The sequence below is a fragment of the Octopus bimaculoides genome, chromosome 12 (assembly GCF_046866305.1).
Source record: "Octopus bimaculoides isolate indiv1 chromosome 12, ASM4686630v1, whole genome shotgun sequence".
Taxonomy (NCBI): domain Eukaryota; kingdom Metazoa; phylum Mollusca; class Cephalopoda; order Octopoda; family Octopodidae; genus Octopus; species Octopus bimaculoides.
In genome coordinates, this window is record NC_142939.1 from 62,670,584 (window position 1) to 62,692,603 (window position 22,020).

The window sequence follows — 22,020 nt, forward strand, 5'->3', positions numbered from 1 at the left end:
TTAAAACATAAATGTCATGCTCATAATAGTAGTACTGCATTCAAGTGAGCTTGTATAGCACATTGTGTTGTAAACAGAGCAGTTAGTGTCTCTCTCAACAAGGACCCACACATAGTAATCCATGGGATTACAATCTAGGGAATTAGAAGGCCAGAAATTGGGGCTGAAAGTCATAGAAATTCTCTGACAAACACTAACACTTTCCAGAGTTATAGCAAGGAACCACATCTTGCTATCCCACATAAGGCCTCCCAGCATCAATCCTCTCCAGCCAAGGTTTGACCTCTGTCTCCAGTAGCTTCACATCAACATCTAAATAGAGCCTAAGGCCCTGTTCAAAGATGTGGGGAAGCATGACATCACCTCACTGGAGACACAACCAAAGACCATCAGAGTTTGAGAGAACTTAATTTTCATGATGCACTGAACATCACAGGAATTGTAGATAAGTCACCTCTTGATCTGGGTGTTGTACAACACCCAGAAGTTGTTTTCACCTGAGAAGAACCAAATCATTCCCAGCTTAAAAAGATAGCTTTGCTTTTACAGGAGCTTCTTTACCTTCAAGTGGTGATACTTGACCTTGGCTGTCAGAATTTGTCCCTTGTACCTCTGGCATGAAGAGTAGTGAAGGTCCTCATTCAGGGCCAGCTTCACCCATTTCTCTCATCAAAGGTTGGATCCCGTTACTTGGATATTCAATCACCTTGTCCTGTGGTTGTTGGATGAATTCTGGCCTGTGGACACAGAACACCTTCTAGACTTGACTTCACCGTCTTCCTTGCAGACGTCCATGTCATGTCTTACAGCTGTTACAGTGTTCAGAGAGCAATGAACAGCAGTCATGATGTTGGAATACTGACACCTGGCATGAATCATCATCATGACACAGGTAATTCTTTTCTAATATTCAGATGGCTTTTAGTCCTCCATGTCAGCTCGCTTTTTCTTAACTCCATCTTAAATCTGTATGCTCTCCAATGTCATTGACTGTTCACCATTGAGTGGCTTCTGAAAAAAGGTGATATAAAAAAGATTACCAAATTTAACCTGAACATCCAATATTGTGTGTGTGTGTGTGTGTGTGTGTGTGTGTGTGTGTGTGTGTGTGTGTGTGTGTGTGTGTGTGTGTGTGTGTATAATTATGATCATCTAATGTCTATGTTCTTTACTGGCATGGGTTGGATATCATATATGTGTATGTTTGTATGGGTGATACAGTTACTAAAAATTTCAATATGAAAGCAATTGCAGTATTGTATGTATGTGTATGTGGCAGATGCAATTGGGCAATAAACACTGAAGATGTACAGAAAACAGATTCCATCACATGCCAGGGGAAGAAACTAGTAGTTTATAGCTTCTGCTACCTAGGTGACCAAATCTAGGGTGGTTGCTTTGCGAGTGTAGTGACTAGAGTAAGAATAGCCTGGGTAAAGTTCAGGGAGCTCCTACCTCTGTTGGCAACTAAGGGCCTCTCTCTCAGGGAGAAAGGTAGACTGTATGATGCATGTGTGTGAATTGCCATGTTACACAGCAGTGAAACATGGGCCATGAATGCTGAGGATATGCGTAGGCTTGAAAGAAATGGAGCTAGTATGATCCGCTGGATGTGTAATGTCTGTGCATATACGACAGACTGTAAGTGCCCTGAGAGAAAAGTTGGGCATAAGAAGCATCAAATGCAGTATGCAAAAGAGGCAACTGCGCTGGTATGGCCATGTATTACATATGAATGATGACAGCTGTGTGAGGAAGTGTCACTCCCTAACTGTTGAAGGAACCTGTGGAAGAGGTAGACCCAGGAAGATATGGGATGAGGTGGTGAAGCATGACCTTCAAACATTGGGCCTCACAGAGGCAATGACAGGAGACTGGGAACTTTTGAGATATGCTGTGACTGAAAAGACCTGGCAACTAAAGTTGAGATTGCAGCCATGCATGTCCAGCCCTGTTAAGAATACTCCTGATGCATCGGGCAATGATATGCTTCAGAAGACCTGTTGAGTCAAGTAAAACCAATATCATAGCTGGAGTCGGTGCTCCCTAATTGGCTCCCATGCCAATGGCACATAAAAAGCATCATCTGAACGTGGCTGGTGCCAGGTTCACCTGACTGGCTCCTGTGCTGGTGGCACGTAAAAAGCACCAACCAAATGGGTTTGTTGCCAGGCCCATCTTACTAGCCACGGTGCCAGTGGCACGTAAAAAGCACCAACCAATCGTGACCGATGCTAGTACCCATTGACTAGCTCCTGTGCCAGTGGCATGTAAGAAGCACCATACGAATGTGAGCATTTCTAGACCCACCTTACTGGCTCCTGTGCCAGTGACACGTAAAAAGCACCCACTACACTCTCGGAGTGGTTGGCATTAGGAAGGGTATCCAGCTGTAGAAACTCTGCCAGACCAGACTGGTTAATAGTGCAGCTGCTGGCTCTCCAGACCCCAGTCAAACCGTCCAACCCATGCCAGCATGGAAAATGGACGTTAATCGATGATGACATATATATATATATCACATACACACATAATGGTTTGCAATAAATCAGTGACATATATTTATATATAAAAAGAAGACAACTGTGAAATTTTAACTTGAACAAGGTAAAACAAAATTTATTTTTGAAAGGGATATAATAAATTACTTTCTTTCTAAAAAGTTCAGACATATCTTTCAGCTGTTTATAAAGAAATCATCATCATTCTTGGCTAGTTGAGAGATATCCGTAGAGTGGCAAACTCAAAGCTCTTTTATTTGACAGGCAATCTTCTGGGTTAGTTTTAACAAACTCACTCATACACACACACACACACACCATATACATGCACACAATTATATATATATATATATATATATATATGACGTTTATTACAGGAAGAGTTTTGTTAAGATAATACAGAAAATTTGATCGTAGCAATGATTCCCTGCATAACTTTAATAAAATTCCTTTCAATTTTGCCTCTTCTTTCATGGAAAAAAAAATAAAATAATTGAAAATTAATTTTTTTTTTTCTTGTGTCTTATTTTCTTTCCTTCATTTTTCTTTTTCTTTTCTTTTTTTTTTTTTTTGAAATGTGAATGCATCCTCTATGATTGAGAAATATTCAAGAAACTGAAGGGTTTTGTTTAGCTGCAGTTGTAGAAGTATTAATACACACAGAGACACATGCAATAACACACATACTATTAGATTTGTCACCATCAATGAAATTCAATATCTTATCAAAAATTATAATTAAAAGGAAAGAAAAAAAAGAAAATTGCTTTTAAATTCCAAACATAAAACACATATTAATGAAACAATGTAAAAATGAAAATTAAAAGGTTAAGAATGGGAAAACAAAAACAAAAAAAGCAAAAAAACTCTGGGTTGCAGGGTAAAGTGGGGTGAGTGGGTGCTATCCTAGAGTCTCCTTGGTCCTCCTAACAATTATTATTGATTCCAGTAAACGATACACACAAAGGAAATAATATTATACATTTCTGAGTGTTTTGATATTATTTCAATATCAATAAAGACATTTCTTGTTAAAAAAATATTTTTAAAACACAAAGATACGAACCCTTTCCCTTTAGTTTCTTCTTAACCTCCCAAACCGAGGATAGTTAATACCAAAACTTGACAAATATCAGAAAATTAAGATATAAAAGAAAAGAATGATAGCGTTGAGGGGGAGCAAAAAAAACTTTAAAATGACTGCCACAACAATGAAAACAACATCGTATAAAATATTTTTTTTAAAAATTGAAATACACATTGCGTTTCAGTTTTTAAAAACCAACATAATACAAGCAAAAACATTTTGAGAAGTTTAACAAAATATTTTCAAAATAGTTTGGAAAATGGACAATGGACATTCTTACAGGATGAACATCGATAATTTAAAATAGAATTTAAGATAGAAAAAGCAATAAATTAGGACTTAATTTGAACATAAACTTAAACATAAATAATTCAGCAACAGATAAGACAGTTTTAGATGAATAGAAATAATATTAATTCTCTCTTCTATAAGTTCAAGGCCTGAAATGTGTGGGGAGGGACTAATCAAGTACATCAACCCCAGTGCTCAACTTGTACTTATTTCATTGATCCAAAAAGAATGAAAGGCAAAGTCAACCTTAATGGCATTTAAACTCAGAAGAAATGTTGCTAAACATTTCATTTGGTGTACTAATGATTCCACTAGCATGCTGCTTTAAAAGATGTTAAAGCTTCGCAAAAGGCCAGCAATTTTAGGGAAGGGGTAGGTTAACTGCATCAACCCCAGTTCTTGACTGATACCTTATTTTAACAATTCTGAAAGGATGAAAGGCAAAGTCAACCTCAGAGGAATTTCAACTGAGAATGTGAAGATGGACGAAATACCGCTAAGCATTTCACCCAGTGTGCTAACAATAATAATGATAATAATAATAAAGATGGAGGCAGGTGATAGAAGAGATGTAAAACAGATAAAAATACCAAAACTGATGAGCTAACACTGATAGCTTCAAATGCAGTATATGTGTCACACGCGCATATATACTTACATATATACACATATATATTGAGAGAAAGAGAAGACATTTTAAGGAATGCAACAATTTTGCTTAAGAATTTTATGAAACTTTTCAGCAAGAATTCATAATGCAATGTCCATAGATAATCTGTACACACTTATGCATTCACACATACTTTTGACATTCCCAGATGATGAAATTTGACTTTATAATGGCAAAAAAAAAACAAAAACAAAAAAAAAAAAAATCAACAAACAATTAAATAAAATTTAAAAAAAAAGGATAACTAAGCAATAGATTTGACTTTATTGCAGTTCTTTTCCCCCTCTGAAAAAAAAAAAAAAAAGAAGTAAAAAGACACAAACCCTATAAATGCACTTTGGATCGGTCATAAGAGTGAGCAACTACTAGGGCAATACCATAAAAGACACACTATGGAATGGTGGTGAGATAGATGGCAAATAAAAAAAAAAGAAGGCAGCATTAAAACATTGGCTTCAGACTGTAGCAAGGATTTACCTAATTAAATGGCCACAGTGTCTTTACAGAGAAAAAGAAAAGATAATACACAAAAGAAAATTCCCCTCTCGTTCTATTTTGTTTATTTGTTTGTTTTCTTTTGACTTGCTCTTCTTCACACATCTCTCCCAGACTGTTCCAGCTTAAGAAATATATATATATAATATATATAAGTATTTCTTGATTAACATACTCTTTAATACTTTCTATACAGGAAAATATTTAAAAGGTCATGTGTGTGTGTGTGTGTGTGTGTGTAACACCCTTGTCTGAATGAGGGTTTATGCTGTAAGACCAAAACTCCCAGGAACTCCACGATATAAAAGCTGATGATGTGTCCATGTACTGCTTCTGTAGATGTCTGCAGGACATTATATATATATATATATACATACATACATACATACATACACACACACACACATACATACATACACACACACAGATATATACATATATATATATATACACATACATACCTACACATATACAGATACCTATACATACATACATACATACATGCATGCATGCATACATACATACATACATGCATGCATATGTAACAATGCAATATATCGTTCCAATGTATGAACTGTGTGTGTGTGTGTGTGTGTGTGTGTGTGTGTGTGTGTGTGTGTGTGTGTGTGTGACTGAAAAACAGTGAGAGAAGAGTCGAGACACATTGAACCAATTTTGTTTTTCTTTCTTTTATCTTTTACTTTTTTCTTCAAAGAGACATTCACATTTCAAAATGTCATTGCATTTTCACTATTAGATGGTATGGTGAGGGGGAGGGTTTTTTTAAAATTTTGTCATTCCAAAACAACACTGGACAGATTCCCAGATCATCCCCAAGAGATAGGAATCTTTTTTGTTTTTTTCATCTGTTTCCTCTTATCAAAATAGACTGCTCTTATCAAATAACCCTTAAATAAAAATCGAAAAAAAAAAAAAAATTTTTAATTAAAAAAAAAGACAACCAGCCAAGTTCTAGGAGGACTGAATCTCTGGCACCTCTCCAGACATATCCAAGCTACCAAATGCATTTTCGGTACAAAAGGTAACATTTTGTTTTTGTCTGACTTTTTCTTCAATGGGACATAGATGCTGTATAGTTTTGTTTTGTTTTGTTTGTTTTATTTGTTTTTTATTGGATTCCGATGTCAAGGTTGAGCGATAATTTTAGGCTATATGCTTAAAGCCAGACTTTGATGCTGTACATATGAACATGAGATAAGTTCCGAGGAGGAGAAGGAGGAGGAGGATGACGATAACGCCACTGTTGTCATCGTCATCGCTGACATCGTCTGTGAGAGCCGTATTCCAGCCATAATCAGCTAGGACTGATAAAGTAGATAACTTTTCAATGATCGAGGAAGTGGAAGCTTGTGGATTTCATGCAGTCTGTTCTTGTTGAGTTGTTGACGAATAACCCGTCGACAGATATCCATAAGAGGTAAAGGCTCAGCTGAAAAAAAGAAAAAAAATAGAAAATTTAAATGTATGGAGGTTTAGCAGAATTGACTGAAGTCATTTTATATATATATATATATATATAGAACAAAAAAAAATTAGAAAATGGAAATTGTTTTTTTTATTTTTTTTTACATAAACAAAATGAATTCTTTGTCCTAGTTTACATTTGGAGATATTCCTACTTTAGCCTCCTTGCACCTGGCACAAAGTCACCTCCCTCAATACTGCACCCCAACTCTGTTTGCATAGGAAGGAGTGTCTGGTGACCTCACCAGTGCTGGAACTACGAAAAAAGCTTCTATTACACTTCATACAGTGGTTACCATTAGGAAAGGTATCCAGCTGGGATCTATTTTAAAACGGGGGCCACATTTTTCACTAATGTTTTACGTAGTGTTTTTGGTACGGAAAGACTTTCAAACTTCGTATACTTATCTATTTTGTGTTATAGAACAGAAAAATATTTTTGTATTCGAATTTATTTCATGTAAAAAAATTGTCTTATTTCGATAATTTCAACCAATCACTGACAAGTATTCAGTTGTTTACATTTACTCCTTCGGCTGATTAAGCGATGTAAAGTGTATTTAATCTCCATACCTTCGTTTTATTTGCTTTTTTCATTTTAAATTTGCTTTAACCCTAACCCTAACCCTAACCCTGAATGGACGTCAGTGATTGGTTGAAATTACAGAAATACGACAACTTTAACATGGAATAACTTATGGATTTCTTTTTTTTTTAAGAAGACTAAGAGAAAAAGATGTTTTATATGACACCTTCTACCAGTGTTCCAAGTTTCAAAGTGTTTCGTTAATGAAAAATGTGGCCCCCGTTTTAAAAAAGATCCTCCAGCTGTACTATTCATGCCAAAGCAGATGTTGTAGACCAACATATTCCTCAGGTTAGTCAGATTCTCTCAAACCATCCAATCTGTGGCACAAGGATGTTAAATGATGACAATGATGAAATACATTTGACGAAGATAGTCTTCTAGATTTACCTTATTTGTAGAGGCATTGATGAAATGGAAATTCATCTTCGAAGATCAATAACAATAATGGTAATTACCATCATGAGCAACAAAGCTTGTAGTAGCCTGCCAAATTTAACTTGCTTTTATATATATATATATATATATATACATATATACAATTGCAGCGTGGAAGGTGTTTATAAGCCATTTAAGAAACACACAAAAACAGTTAGATTCACTTCAACATTTAAATTTAATTTGCCAAAATATTTTCGTCGCTTTGAGACCGCGATACTGAAAGAATCATGAACTACCTTAGAGAACAATGAGAATCTATAAAATAATGTTTCAATACGGTAAGAATGAATGAAACTAAGCCATATGCATATGTTGGATCAGTTGATGTAAAATAAAGGAACTATCGAGTGAATAAAGGTTTTCTTTTTGCGTGTTATTTTTTGCTTATAGTAAATATGTTGGACAGAAATGGCAACTGTTATTAGATTAGTTAACAAACACTACAGCTGTATGACACAAACTCACTGAGTTTATGGAAACATAAACTAATTTGTTTGAAGGCAGTAACATGATCTTGAATCGTTAAGAACACATGTTAAGGGGCAACACCATCTGTTTAAAACAAAGATAATTGGCCAATTAACATCATTATTATCCAACTATTCATGCTCAAGGTGAATCACCTTAAATGTAATTAGCAGAAAAAAAATTTGCAATTCAATAAAGGTTGAACTTGCATGAATTTATATCCCCTTCTTTTTTATCCTGACCTTGTCTTGTTTAGGAAAACATGATTATTTAGAGAAAAGATAAGGGAAATAATTTAAAAAAAAAATTATTGGTGTAATGACCCGCCAGAGGCATCATAAAATAAAAAGCAAAAAAAAAAAGAAAAAACAGAAAGGAAATGAAATTTGAGTAGATATTACTTGAGATAAAGAAAGAAAAATAGGTTGTTGGCCTGAATGAAAGTGTGACCTGTAGAGAATGGTTCAGACTCTACTAGTTATCTTATATACCCCGCTTTCTCTTCCCATCCCTTCCACCATATGCACCAACCAAACTTTTCTGAACTCAGTGGCATAGCATGGATTTTGGCTGCCAAAAACTTACACTGGAACACCATACAAAATTCTTATCAAGATTTTTCTGCATTTTAAGCATGGCCCCTTCCTGACTGGTATTGAAGTCCTATCATTTTTCCTGTGAAATAAAACATTTATCTTCAGCAGGTTTACTTAGTTGTACAATTTAAAAGGATTGGGAAAAAAAGACCTCAAAAAATCCCCTGCTTTTGAAGGTCAGTTTAATTTTTGTACTTGCAAACTGAAAAAGGAAACTATTAATGCTAACTAACTGTAATGAGACACAAAACAAAATTCTATAGGTAAGTTGCACAGTTCAATGAACTGAGCAAGCCTAGTATATGACTGGTACTTGTAGTTTTGAACTTCAAGAGAGGAAAACTAAAACTGATTCCAGAAAGAACAAAAAATGCAAAACAGACCTGAACTGAAGCTGAACTAAAAAATATATAATTTATTCATTCCAGTAGTTTTAAACTTAGGCACAACTTGAAACACATTCATAAGAACAGGTAAAAAAAGAAAATGAAATTTAAAAAATCTTGATTCTGAAGACACCTAAATTTTATTTTTGTAAAATATATTCTTCAGAAAAATCTAACTAAAAACTATCATTGTAACAATTACTGTCATCAAAGAAGTAAAGTAAAAGACTTGATGATAAATTTAATTCTAATTTTGATGAAGATAAAAAAACATAATAATGCTGCATTATTTGCATTGATTGAAAACTGCAAAATTAATGCCTTGTATACACAGAGAATTTCATAACCTAAGTATTGCTATCTCTGTCATTTCTGTAGAAATAATCCATCTTACTTCAATATATAAGCATAAAGGGATAAATGTTAGTAGGAAATAACCAAACTTATGTCAATACTGGAAGAATAAACTTGTTATAGACTACAATATAATTTATCATCACCTTGATGCATATGTAATCTATTATCTTTCTACTTTAGTGCTTCCACACTCATTTTTGTCCCTTTATATTAGAAAACCATTCTGATTTATGAGAGAAGAGAGAGAGAGAGAGAGAGAGAGAGAGAGAGAGAGAGAGAGAGAGAGAAAGAGAGAGAGAGAGAGAGAGAGACACAGAGAGAGAGAGAGAGGATGCACACGTGTGTGTGTGTGTGTGTGTGTGCGTGTAACCACAAAACTTCCCTTCCAATTATATTTGCCTTTTGATAGGAACCTATTTGAACTGGAAATAATAATCTTTTGTATTATGAACATAGGTGGAAGATCCAGAATATGACAAGCTTAACCAATCTCTAATTTAAGTCGACATTCGAAACAAATCAAAACCACATATATTCCAGAAATGGCATCGGCACACCAATTATTCTAAAACTATATCCATAATTTAATGGTACCATAATACAATTTTAGTAGACCATAAAAATACTGTAATATTAGAAGTTTTGGCATTATAACAAATCAGTTTGCAATCTATATAACACATCGACATTTACAGAAGACTGAAGTAAAAGCAATGTAGGAACCATAAGTGCTCCAGATATTTTTATGTTCTCTTATTTTAGAGGATGCCAGTTTCCACAGACAAAGGAATCAGTGTTTTTCATGAGTTAGTTTGCAGACAGACTGCATACTCTCGACAGACAAGTTCAGAGAATAATGATTAAAAGATTCAACAATCAAAACCAAAAAGAAAAAAAAGTTGGATGGGATAATGTGAGAACAAAGAAAAATTATTCAGAGACAGTAGAGAGGTGGTCAAACATGAAAATAATATCATGAAATGATTGTATATTTTGAAGAGAAATACAACTGAGTAGTAGTTGAATAAATTAAACGTGAAAGAAAAGAGAAATAATTCAAGGAAGCCAGTGGCTTGTATATGAATGAATATAGGGATATCAATTACCATACAACATAAAATCTTGATTTATTAAAACTATTTCTACCTCTACAGGGTATATCACAATTACCAAATGGCAGTTGAGAACAGCTCCGTATGAGAAAGAAGACAATCTCATGAATCAATAATTTTCCAAAATTGACAAATCATTAAGGAAAATGGCAGGTTTATTTTCCAGAGATAAAAGGACAATCTTGGACTTATGCTTCTGCTTCAATAAGCATTATTAGTCAGATAATTGTCCTCACCTATCTTCAGCAGCCAAGGTACAAAGGACACAATCTACAGCCTACATAATTTGCATATTTAAACAAAAATGAGCAACACTAGTTACTAGATATTGGAGAACTTATTTAATGAGAGAACTCTATTATATCAAAGACATGATTAAACTCCTCACTTTGAAAATTACTCAGACCTGCAGAGAGAAACCTTAATACAATTTCCAGCAGTTGGAAACAAATTATCATGTGCACTCATATTTAACATGTTTTTGTACATGCAAGCATGGTGACTTTTCACTGCAGAAACAGTCCCAGGAGAAAATTCTTCTCACAGACAATATGTATGAAAAAAATATTTGTTTCCTTCTCTCTCTCACTCCCAACTACACACACACACACACACACACACACACACACACACACACACAAAACAGTGAGGGCATGTGACCTAGTGATTAGGATGTCTCACTCATGATTGCAGGTTTGCAGTTTCAATTCCTGCAGATGGTGCATTGTGTTCTTGAACAAAATACTTCATTTCACATTGCTCTGCATTCACTTTGACATCTGTGTGGCATACCATACACCTGTAAAGGTAATGTCAATTTGATGGAGGGAGTGAATTAATGTACAGCACCAAAATTTTATTACAGCAAATAAATGAAATGCACAGGTTGTTCAGCAAAAACCTGTAGAACACCCATCTGTCATACAGGAAAGACCAATATACATATAACATAATGTAAGTGTATTATTGCCAAAAAGCCAGAAGCTACAGCATTTTAATGCAATACATTTATAAAGGGATTTTTCCCAGACACAAAACTGCAGCTTCTTGATACACATGCATTAAATATGTTTTGCAGATGAAAACTTTACTCTAGAGCTGCTTCTATTGCATAACTTGAATATATATCACATGGATGTCTTATAAAACTATCCCAGAATGAACAGGCTTTAATCCAAATCACAACAAGTGTTTCTATGCATTAGCAACAGCTGTCAGTTGCTGATTGTTTCACATATTATAGTAAAAGGAGTATTCCTGGTGTGTGATAGTATATAGTAGCTGATAACCGTAGAGGAGCTTTGAAATGCATGTTATAAGGTTATTAATCAAGTGATATTAAATATAAATATATTCATATTCTGTCTTAATTATAAAAGAAAACAATCTGTATCAGTTTATTCTGCTTCATCTTCTGCGTTGGCAAACCTTTCATGTTAGCTTTACTATCAAAATACATCTGCAACTGAAGAAATTAGCACTCCTGGTTGTTCCAAATGTAAGACATTTCTTTGTTTTATCAGTTTATCTCTTATCTTCAACTTGTTTCAGTCATTAGACTGTTGCCAAGTTGGGGCACCGCTCTGAAGGGTTTAATCAAACATAGTGACCCTAGTTACTTATTTTTAAGCCTGGTACTTATTCTATCAGCTTTCTTTTGCCAAAGTGGTACTTTACAAGGACGTAAACAAGTCAACATTGGTTGTCAAGTGGTATTGGGAGACAAACACAAACACATTTGTCATCGTCATCATTTAGTGTTTGTTTTCCATGCTGGCATGGGTCAGACAGTTTGATGGCCTGAGAATTGTACAAGTCTCCAACCTGATTCGGCTTGGTTTCTACAGCTGGACGTCCTTCCTAATACCAACCACCCCAAGAGTGAAGTGGGTGGCTCTTATGCATCACTGGTACTGACCATGAATATGGTCTCACTTGGCTTGACATGTCTTCTCAAGCACAGCAAATCGCCAAAGGTCTCAATCATTTGTCACCACCTCCATGAGACTCAACATCAGGAGATCATGCTTCACCATCTTGTCCCATTTCTTCTTGGGACAAATAGATATATATTTTCTTTTATTTTGTTTATTAAATCCACTCACAAGGCTTTGGTTGACCTGAGGCTACAGTAGAAGAAACTTGCCCAAGGTGCCATGCAGTAGGACTGAACCCGGAACCATATAATTGGGAAGCAAACTTCTTGCCATACAGCCACATGAAATTATAAACTACTTCTAATTACAGAGCTATGAAGTATTTTATGTTACCTTAATGTTTCCATGCCCATCATGTGACAAAAAGTTTGGGAATTTTGACAGCTTCATTCTAACAATGCAATTGCAGTGCAATTGTTGAAGAGTAGTATAAAATGTTTGGATAGTTAATGTATTAATCACACAATTACAGTTTCAAAATGGTTTTACTGTGTGTGTGAGTGTGTGTGTATGTGTGTGTGCACGCATGCACACTCACACAGAGTCACACCCACTGACAGTCATTCCCCACCACCATATATATATATATATATATATATATATATATATATATATGTATATATATATACACACACACACACACATACACACATAATGCCAGTCAAAAAGCCATAGGAGTTATATGTTCAATTTAGTGGAAACTGGTTCTATGTATTAAAGAATGCAATAACCATACAATGAATTTGGATATTATAGATAATCAAAACAAAAAAAAAACTTCGTTATTTCTTTTTTAATCATATTATTTGCAGCTGTTCTTAAGCAGACATTTAGTCACATGTGCAAATCAGAAGCCACCGCCCAAACAGCTCACCCCACCCCACCCTGTCTTGTGATTAGGAGAGAGAGAGAAATAAGACAAGATACCAGCATGTCTGTTCATAATCGAAATGCACCAACTTGACACCATAACTGTTAGCAGACCTGTCACATTTGTAGGAAAATGTTAATGTTTGTCCTGATATGTTTCATCAAACTAATTCATTTAGGACAACAATGAACTTTGTTAGCTCAAAAACAAATTAAGACTAATTTTACCCTAAATCCTACACCAACATTGGAAAATTAATGACTTTATTACTATTACATCTTAATTCTTAATGATCTAAAAAATACTTAATCAGAGATAATAAGCACGGATTCTAACTGAAGACACTGAAAGTTCTTAAGAACATTCACAAATTCTGGTAATGCATCTGAATATTAATTTTAATTTATGGTTCCATTAATTGTTAATGTCTAATATTACTGTTGATTATGACTCGTTGAATATATTGTTCTTTCATTTTGTTTCTGACAAACAAGGTAAACCAGTCTGGTGTTTCCATAAAGAACATCAACACACTTCTGTATGTGCATGGAAAATCTACATGCCTAACACAAACACACAGAATCAGGCATATATAAAAGTCCAAAGAATATGATTTATACATTGAATTCTTATTGTTGGAATTTCACAATGTTCTAAAACATTAAAAATCAAAAAATGTATGATTGATCCCTACATAGAATATATCATTAGGTCCTTACATATAGTACAATTTGATAACTACACACACAACTTGGCTCCTACACAGATAACATAGTTTGATCCTTACACACAGCATAACATGAGCCCTACACACAACCCAAAACAAAGCAGTAGAAATCTCAATTAACTGGTCTATGTTAATAGGTATTGTTGAAATTAGGTGCAAGAGTAATTTCTTCAAAAACATATTTCTAAGGATCACAGAGAATGAAGTAGTGGCACTATTGCTCTAACAACCAAAGTTGCATATATTGTTTCAGTTCTGTTTATGTGGCGCATGTGCACACAAACACACACACACACACGCAATGCTGGTCATAAAGCTGCAGGACTAATGACCATAGGTTCACTCAGAGTTAAACTTTGTTACAGTCATGAAGGTACATTACAAAGAATATGTATTACAGTCATTATTTCAGACAACTTGGTAAAAACACCATATTTTCCATCATACAAGTCAAATTTTCAAACCAAAATCTCTTTGTGAAATGCAGTAGGATTTGGAAAAATGTTGATGTTTGAATGTTTACACCACATGTTTATACTATATACATCAACTTATATGCTGGGAAACACACACCATTTTGTGCACTACCTACAGCAAAAAGAAACAGTACACCATTTGAAATCCATTTGATACTGACCCATCTCACACTGCGCATGGTTCTATGATACAAACTTTATATTTTAAAGTGATCTATATTGAAACCTTGCATCATATTTTCATAATTCATCCTAAAGCTTAACCATCTTTTAACTACATTTCTCTCTTTGTTTCAATTAATCTTGAAAATAATGAAGTATTTAGTAAAATATCTTTATCTTTTAACCTGGGCGTTTGGAATGTAAATTAAGAAATTTTGGCAGGTTTTAGCTTAGATCACTTTGAAACTGAGTTAGAGACAGAAGGCATCAGAAGGGTTAATAATGAGAAAGTTATTTCACTAAATTCTTCATTGTTTTCAAAATGAATCTAAACAATATCAGTACGTTTCAACTGAGATATAATAACAAAAATATTAAAGAGTAAATATCCAGCTTTGTAAGGACATACAGAAATAATAAGAAATAAAACAACAAAGACTTTAAAAAAAAACTTATAAGAATGAACGGATAAGATAGAAAGAGGACATTTTTATGTTTAGCTGAAATATTAGAGCAGATTGAAATACTACATAAAAGCGAATCCAATTGTTCTCCACTAATCAGATCAACTAGTTTGGACAAAGAAATAATACACCTTTTATACTTTTAATTGGATTAAAATCCAGATGACAGTTGGAGATCCAATCCATTTAAGATTACCATAGAGAAAGTGGTTAAAGCAAATTCAATTACATCAACAACAAGATGAAGAGATAAGGAAAGCAAAAGAGGGTTGAGTGTTCTAAAGTTTAATAAAGAACAGAGCAATATAAAGGTTCTGTGAACATTAGATCGTATGTTAACCTGAAGACTAAGGTAGTATGTAGAGATTATTTTGTGCAAGAACTGGAACAATTAAACAGAGTGGAGTACAATGGATTGAATAAAGTACAATAGAGGGATTAAGTACCGAGTAGAGTACAACAGATAGATTGAATATTGAATAGAGTATAATAGATTGGTTGAGCCTTGGGTAGAGTACTAGGGATTGATTGAACAGAATGCAATGGATAGCTTGAATATTGAGTAGAGTAATAATTATTGAATTGAATATTGGGTAGAGTACAGTGAATAGGTTGCATATTGAATAGAATGTATGGACTGAGTATTGGACAGAATACAATGGATGGGTTGAGTATTGAGCAGAATCCAATGGCTAGATTGAATATTGCATAGAGTACAATGGATAAATTAAGTATTGCAAAGAGTACAATGGCTTAACTAATGAGTAATGGTTTTAGTGTTGAAGGGATATAAATAGCAGCACACATTCTATAAGAGGAGGAAGAGGGGAGGAGCTAAATGGAATGAGTATTAGATGAATAAGAACCTTGATGAAAGTGACAATACTCAGAATAAGAAGGTAATGTTGATTATCCATTGACAGGAGTTGACAAAGAAAAGGCTGCCATTGAAAGAGGGCAAAGCTCCTTCACTTGATAGATTAACATCATTAATAGCACCACTGATAATGACGATGCTGTGATGGTGGTGGTGATGGGTATGATGACGATCTGCAATACAAAACTATCCAAAAATGGCATTGTTAAAATATAACGCTTTAGCATTTAAACTGGCCATATGCAGCCCAAATATTCTACTGGTTTTATGTTCAAATCGACTGCATCCAGCCTATCACACCTACTCAACAATGTCATTCTACAAATAAACAATTATATTATTAAAATTTCAAAGCTGAGATAATGCACAATTAATTCAAAACAATGTGAATAAATGGAGTAAACCAAATGGTAAAGGGATAAACCATATCACACACACATACACACACACGTGTGTGTGTGGTGGTGGGGGGGGGGGGGGGGGGTAGTTATTCTTCGATAAACCAACCCAAGAAAATGCATAATGTAGATTAAAATTAAAATAAATTAATTAGTTGAATAGAAAAAATAAAACATGTCCAGAAAACTAACTTAAAAGAGACAAAGATGGTAATAAAAAAAACTAAATAAAATACAACAAAAAAATAAAAAAAGAAAAATAATAATAATGATCTCAAGTGAAAACAGTCAAATGAAGGAATTAGATGGAAGTGGAACGCCAATATAAGTAGTTAATTAAGACCTGATAAAGTATATAGTACAAGATAAGAGAAATGAAGGAGAATCTGAGAAAGAAATATTACAAAAAAACCAAAAGAATAACATAAAAGAGTGAACTTAATGGCAGAAATAAGATAGTTTAAATACATCACTGCCACTGGGTTAGTACAAGTTTGGTTATATTAGCAACAGCTGCAACATAATAAATTTGAGGTTCAGAGAAGAGTCAGGGAATGAAAAAAAAAACACAAAAAAACCCACAAAAAATAGGAAAAATTAACAGTATCCTACATACATCCTTCCAAGATACACACACACACACATACACACACACACACACACACACAGTGCTACACATATATATACTTTTAATGAGCTTCAATAAAAGCATATTACTCTACCTTTGGTATTCAAGCACTATTTTTTCACATTGTTTTTCATTTATATACTTATATATATATACTTATATATATATATATATATATATATATATTTCATTCACCATGATTGATCACTAGCCACAAAACCTTTTTTATTTTCTCTCTCTGCTTATTTCTGTGTTCCTTCCTGTTGAAGAGTGTAGGCTCGAAATGTAAAACACTTTCTCACTTCCTGAACGTTAAACTAATACATCTGTTTGTTGTTTACACACCCGTCTTTGTCTTTTTTTTCTTTTGTAAATTCCAACTATATATATATATATATATATATATATATATAAAAATATATATAACGTGAGAGAGTTAGGGGTTGGGGGTTCAACCCACTAAGGGATAGTATCTATCCAGTATACTGCTGGGAGGGTACCCAATTATTGCTACACTAGTGCTATACTAGGTGCAATCAATGGGAGCAGGTAAAAGTGGAGGTTTTACCCAAAATTTGTATAACAATTAGAAAATGGAGGATAATATGCTGAACCCAACTACTTGCAGACGGTGTATCCCGTTGAATTCATTAATTTAATTCATAGCAAAAGTGACAAAAAAAGAAAGAAAAAGAAAGAAAGAACCAAAGCACAGGTGTCTATGGCAGACTATGTTATTTTGCCAACCTGGTTTACATATAGAAGTACAAAGTACATAAGGAATTAGAGGATGAACAGAAGTTTAATCTTACAGCTGTTTCGGCCTAGTCGATTATATTAGCCCCAATGTTCAGCAAGTGCTTATTTTATTGACTCCAAAAGGATTGAAAAGCAAAAATCAACTTTAGCAGAATTTGAACTCAAAATGTAAAAACAGATGAAATGCTGTAAGTGTCTTGCTACGCATGCTAATAGTTCTGCCAGCTCACCACCCTTAGTAATCCTTTCTAGAGGCATAAGGCCTGAAGTTTTGGAGGGGGGGGGGGGGGGGTAGCTAGCTGATTACAATAACCCTAGTGCATAACTGGTACTTATTTCATCAACTCCAAAAGGATGAAAGTCGAAGTTGACCTCAGTGGAATAATAATCATACCTTTCTACAAGAAATACAAGGCATGAAATTTGGGGGGGAGGGGGGCTAGTCGATTACATCGACCCCCAGTGATCAACTGGTACTCATTTTATGGAGCTGAAAGGATGAAAAGCAAAGTTGACCGCAGCCGGATTTGAACTTAGAATGTAAAAACTGCTGGAATGTCGCCAAGCATTTTACCCAGCTTGCTAACGATTCTGCCAGCCTGCCGCCTTAATAATAATAATAATAATAATAATAATAGTAATAGTAATAATAATAATAATAATAGTAATAATAATAATAATAATAATAATAGTAATAATAGTAATAATAATAGTAATAATAGTAATAATAATAATAGTAATAGTAATAATAATAATAATAATAATAGTAATAGTAATAATAATAATAATAATAGTAATAATAATAATAATAATAGTAATAATAATAATAATAGTAATAATAGTAATAATAATAATAATAATAATAATAATAATAGTAATAATAATAATAATAATAATAATAATAGTAATAGTAATAATAATAATAATAATAGTAATAATAATAATAATAATAGTAATAATAATAATAATAATAATAATAGTAATAATAGTAATAATAATAATAATAATAATAATAATAATAATAATAATAATAATAATAATAATAATAATAATAATAGTAATAGTAATAATAGTAATAATAATAATAATAATAATAATAATAATAACAACAGAAGTAGAAAGAGAAAATTATTGCAGACATTTTTGTAATTATCAAACAAAGAAATATTTCTACTTTACAAGAAACAAATGTGTATTTTCCATATCTCTCTATTAAAACCAAACTGCCAAAAACACATACATACATGTGCATGCACACACACACACACACGTGCAGGCACACACACACATGCAATCTATAAACTGTTGTTTAGAGACGTTCATTTGATTTGGAAATAAACGAACATTGGCAATCGTTAGATTTCTACATAATCAACACAAAGCAGCTGATCAAGAAAAGATTTAATTACCTTCTGGTTTCTTTATTGAAAGGTTTCTACAACGTTTTGATGGATAAATACAATTAGAAATATAAGATCAAGGGAACATTTTCTTCATATTATCATCATCATCATCATCTCTCTCTCTCTCTCTCTCTCTCTCTCTCTCATACACACACACACCTGCATAGATTTAAACAAATATACATACATGCAAACACATATATCTACTCACACGTGTGTGTATATATACAAATAACTACATATTCATACATACACACAATCATTTATATTATATATATATATATATATATATATATATATATATATATATATATATATATATATATATATATGCATATGTGAATGAAAGGAATGGAAAAAGCAGTTATGCACTACATATGTTTCCAAAGTGGATGAAATCCATGTAATGGAGTTATTAAAACAACTCCATAATGATGATGTCTACCTTTTCTTCAGGGGCAGACTGCTGGTTGTGCAAGCAACTGTTTGCAGCAATGAATTATCCAAGAGATTTTTTGACTAATTCATTGCGACAAATGGTTGCATAACTCATAACTCAAAATATTGATTTTGTCCACTTTGCAAACACATAGTGCGTAACTGCTTTTTGCATTCCTTTCATTCTTATATCTACTATCCTCATACTGAATAACGCAAGTTGGTTTTCAACTGGAGTTGTATAGAATCTGTCATCTTGTTGGGATTACCTTTTTAATTTTGATATGGGGGCAAATCTATTTGATATAGTGATTAATAAATTTTCATTGACTGATTATTATTTTGATTTATCTCATACAAGTTGTGTATATGTTAGAAGCTAACTAGCTGTTTTACCACAATCAAGTAGATCTTATATTGATGCATATATACATATTTCATCATCATCATCATTTAATGTCCATGTTCCATGCTGGTATGGACTGGATGATCTGACAGGATGCAGAGGGCCGAGGACTGCATCATACTTCTGGGTCTGCTTTGTTATAGTTTCTATGGCCTGATGCTCTTCCAATGCCAACCACATTATAGCATAAAGTGTAAGCTCTTTTCATGCTACAAGGAGCATGCAAGACAACAAACTCAAAGGAGTAACTTCATGCTAGGATCAGAAAGTATGGCTTGCTGTAAAGAAACTACATGGCAACATGTTTAGAAGAAAGTGTGTGAGCACAAGGGTGGAGGGAGAAAATATTAAGAATAGTAGTGACAGGGTGAAACTTCAAATTATGAGGTGGGTAAAACTGAGAGGGGAAGAGAGCCTAGAGTGAGGGAGGGAGTAGGATATGACTGATAGCGAAGAAGTTGACAGGGGAAAAACTTGAGTGGGATGACAATGTCAGGTAGGTTTCAGAAATGAATGGGGAAGAGAGTGACAAGCGCAGTACATACTGCTCCAATGTATCTAACACATATGAAGCTTATGTTCTCTGATCATCTGCCCATGATTCCACTACGTCTCTTGTGTTCAAAGATTATACTGAGCACAGCATATAGAGTTTCTACCTGCACCTTTTCTGCATACTGAAAAAAGCTACTTCTCCAAAGGTATTAGAATCCTGTAATCTTTTTTACCTAAAACCTTCATCTTTGCTAGGCTTTACATACACACACACACCCTGCACATTTATATACATGTATCTACACATATTTGGGAACATGTAATAAGTTATATTTGTTATATAACCAAATCTATCAAACACACACACCATACAGGTAATTTATTATCTAAGTGGTATTGCTATGATGAACAAATAGTCTCACTAGCAGAAAGTCTGCAAGACATCAATCGTTATTAAGTGTATTGGCAGGTCAGTGTGCTTTCAGGATATTTTGACCAGCCACTGATTCTAAGTTTACCAAAAAACTGATTGCTTTCTATTAGTCTAGCCAACAAACGAGGCATCTGAGAGAAAATTAATTCTCTTTTCATCCTGCACATTATACGCATGCATGCACACACACACAAATACATGTGTGTGTGTGTGTGTGTGTGTGTGTGTGTATACACTTTTAATAAAGCTGCATAACAAATGGGAATGTTAAACTGAGTAACAGTTTTGCAGCTGTAGTAAAAGCATATTATTCTACCTTAGGTATTCAAGTATTACTTATCCACCAGTTTTTCGCATTTATGTGCTTAGTTGTGTGTGCGTGCACACACACACACACACACACACACACACACACACACACACACCTCCTTTTAAATAAATTGCAATCAGAAGTCAAAACAGACCTTTAAATTTCAGACTAACGTTACAATTGATGATGCCAAACAGCTTAGTCTTTATCTCTACATTCATCAAGATTCAGTAAATATACCAAAATATATATCAGACCATCCACTTTCTCATGCTTGCATGGGTCAGTCAGAATTGATTTGACAGATTTTCTACAGCCAGATGCCCTTCTTGTTACCAACCGCCACCTGTTTACATGTATGTTAATATCTTCCCATGGCCAGACAATTTCCATTGAAGATTGAAAATGAAGGACAGCACCTGTCTGAAGGTGATGCTTGTTTACAATTATCAAACGTCAAGACGAAGAAACATAATTATGCATCCACACCCATATATATATATATATATATATATATATATATATATATATATATATATATATATATATATATATATATACTGTTAGTCTTTGAATTTCCAACTTTGAAACCTACTTACAAGGCTTTAGTCAGCTTGGGGCAATAGCATGAGGTACTGGTCCAAGGTACTACACAGCCACTCCTGCACCTATATAGTAGTTTAATTCATAACCCTAAGCCTAACAAAACAGACTTTGCCTGGCTCACAATTATGGATACTTTTGACAGACTTCTAACACTG

At 33.8% G+C, this 22,020-nt stretch overlaps 1 protein-coding gene across 3 annotated transcripts in view; it reads right to left on the minus strand.

The window, feature by feature from the left end:
• Nucleotides 1-2,588: 2,588 nt before the first annotated feature.
• Nucleotides 2,589-22,020, minus strand: part of LOC106878318 (SPRY domain-containing SOCS box protein 1) — a 139,492-nt gene continuing 120,060 nt past the window's right edge. For all 3 annotated transcript variants that reach the window (XM_089361198.1, XM_089361197.1, XM_089361195.1), the window contains exon 4: nucleotides 2,589-6,494. In XM_089361198.1, the coding sequence (XP_089217324.1) occupies nucleotides 6,364-6,494 (131 nt within the window). In that variant the 3' untranslated portion in view covers nucleotides 2,589-6,363. The remainder of the gene's footprint in view (nucleotides 6,495-22,020) is intronic.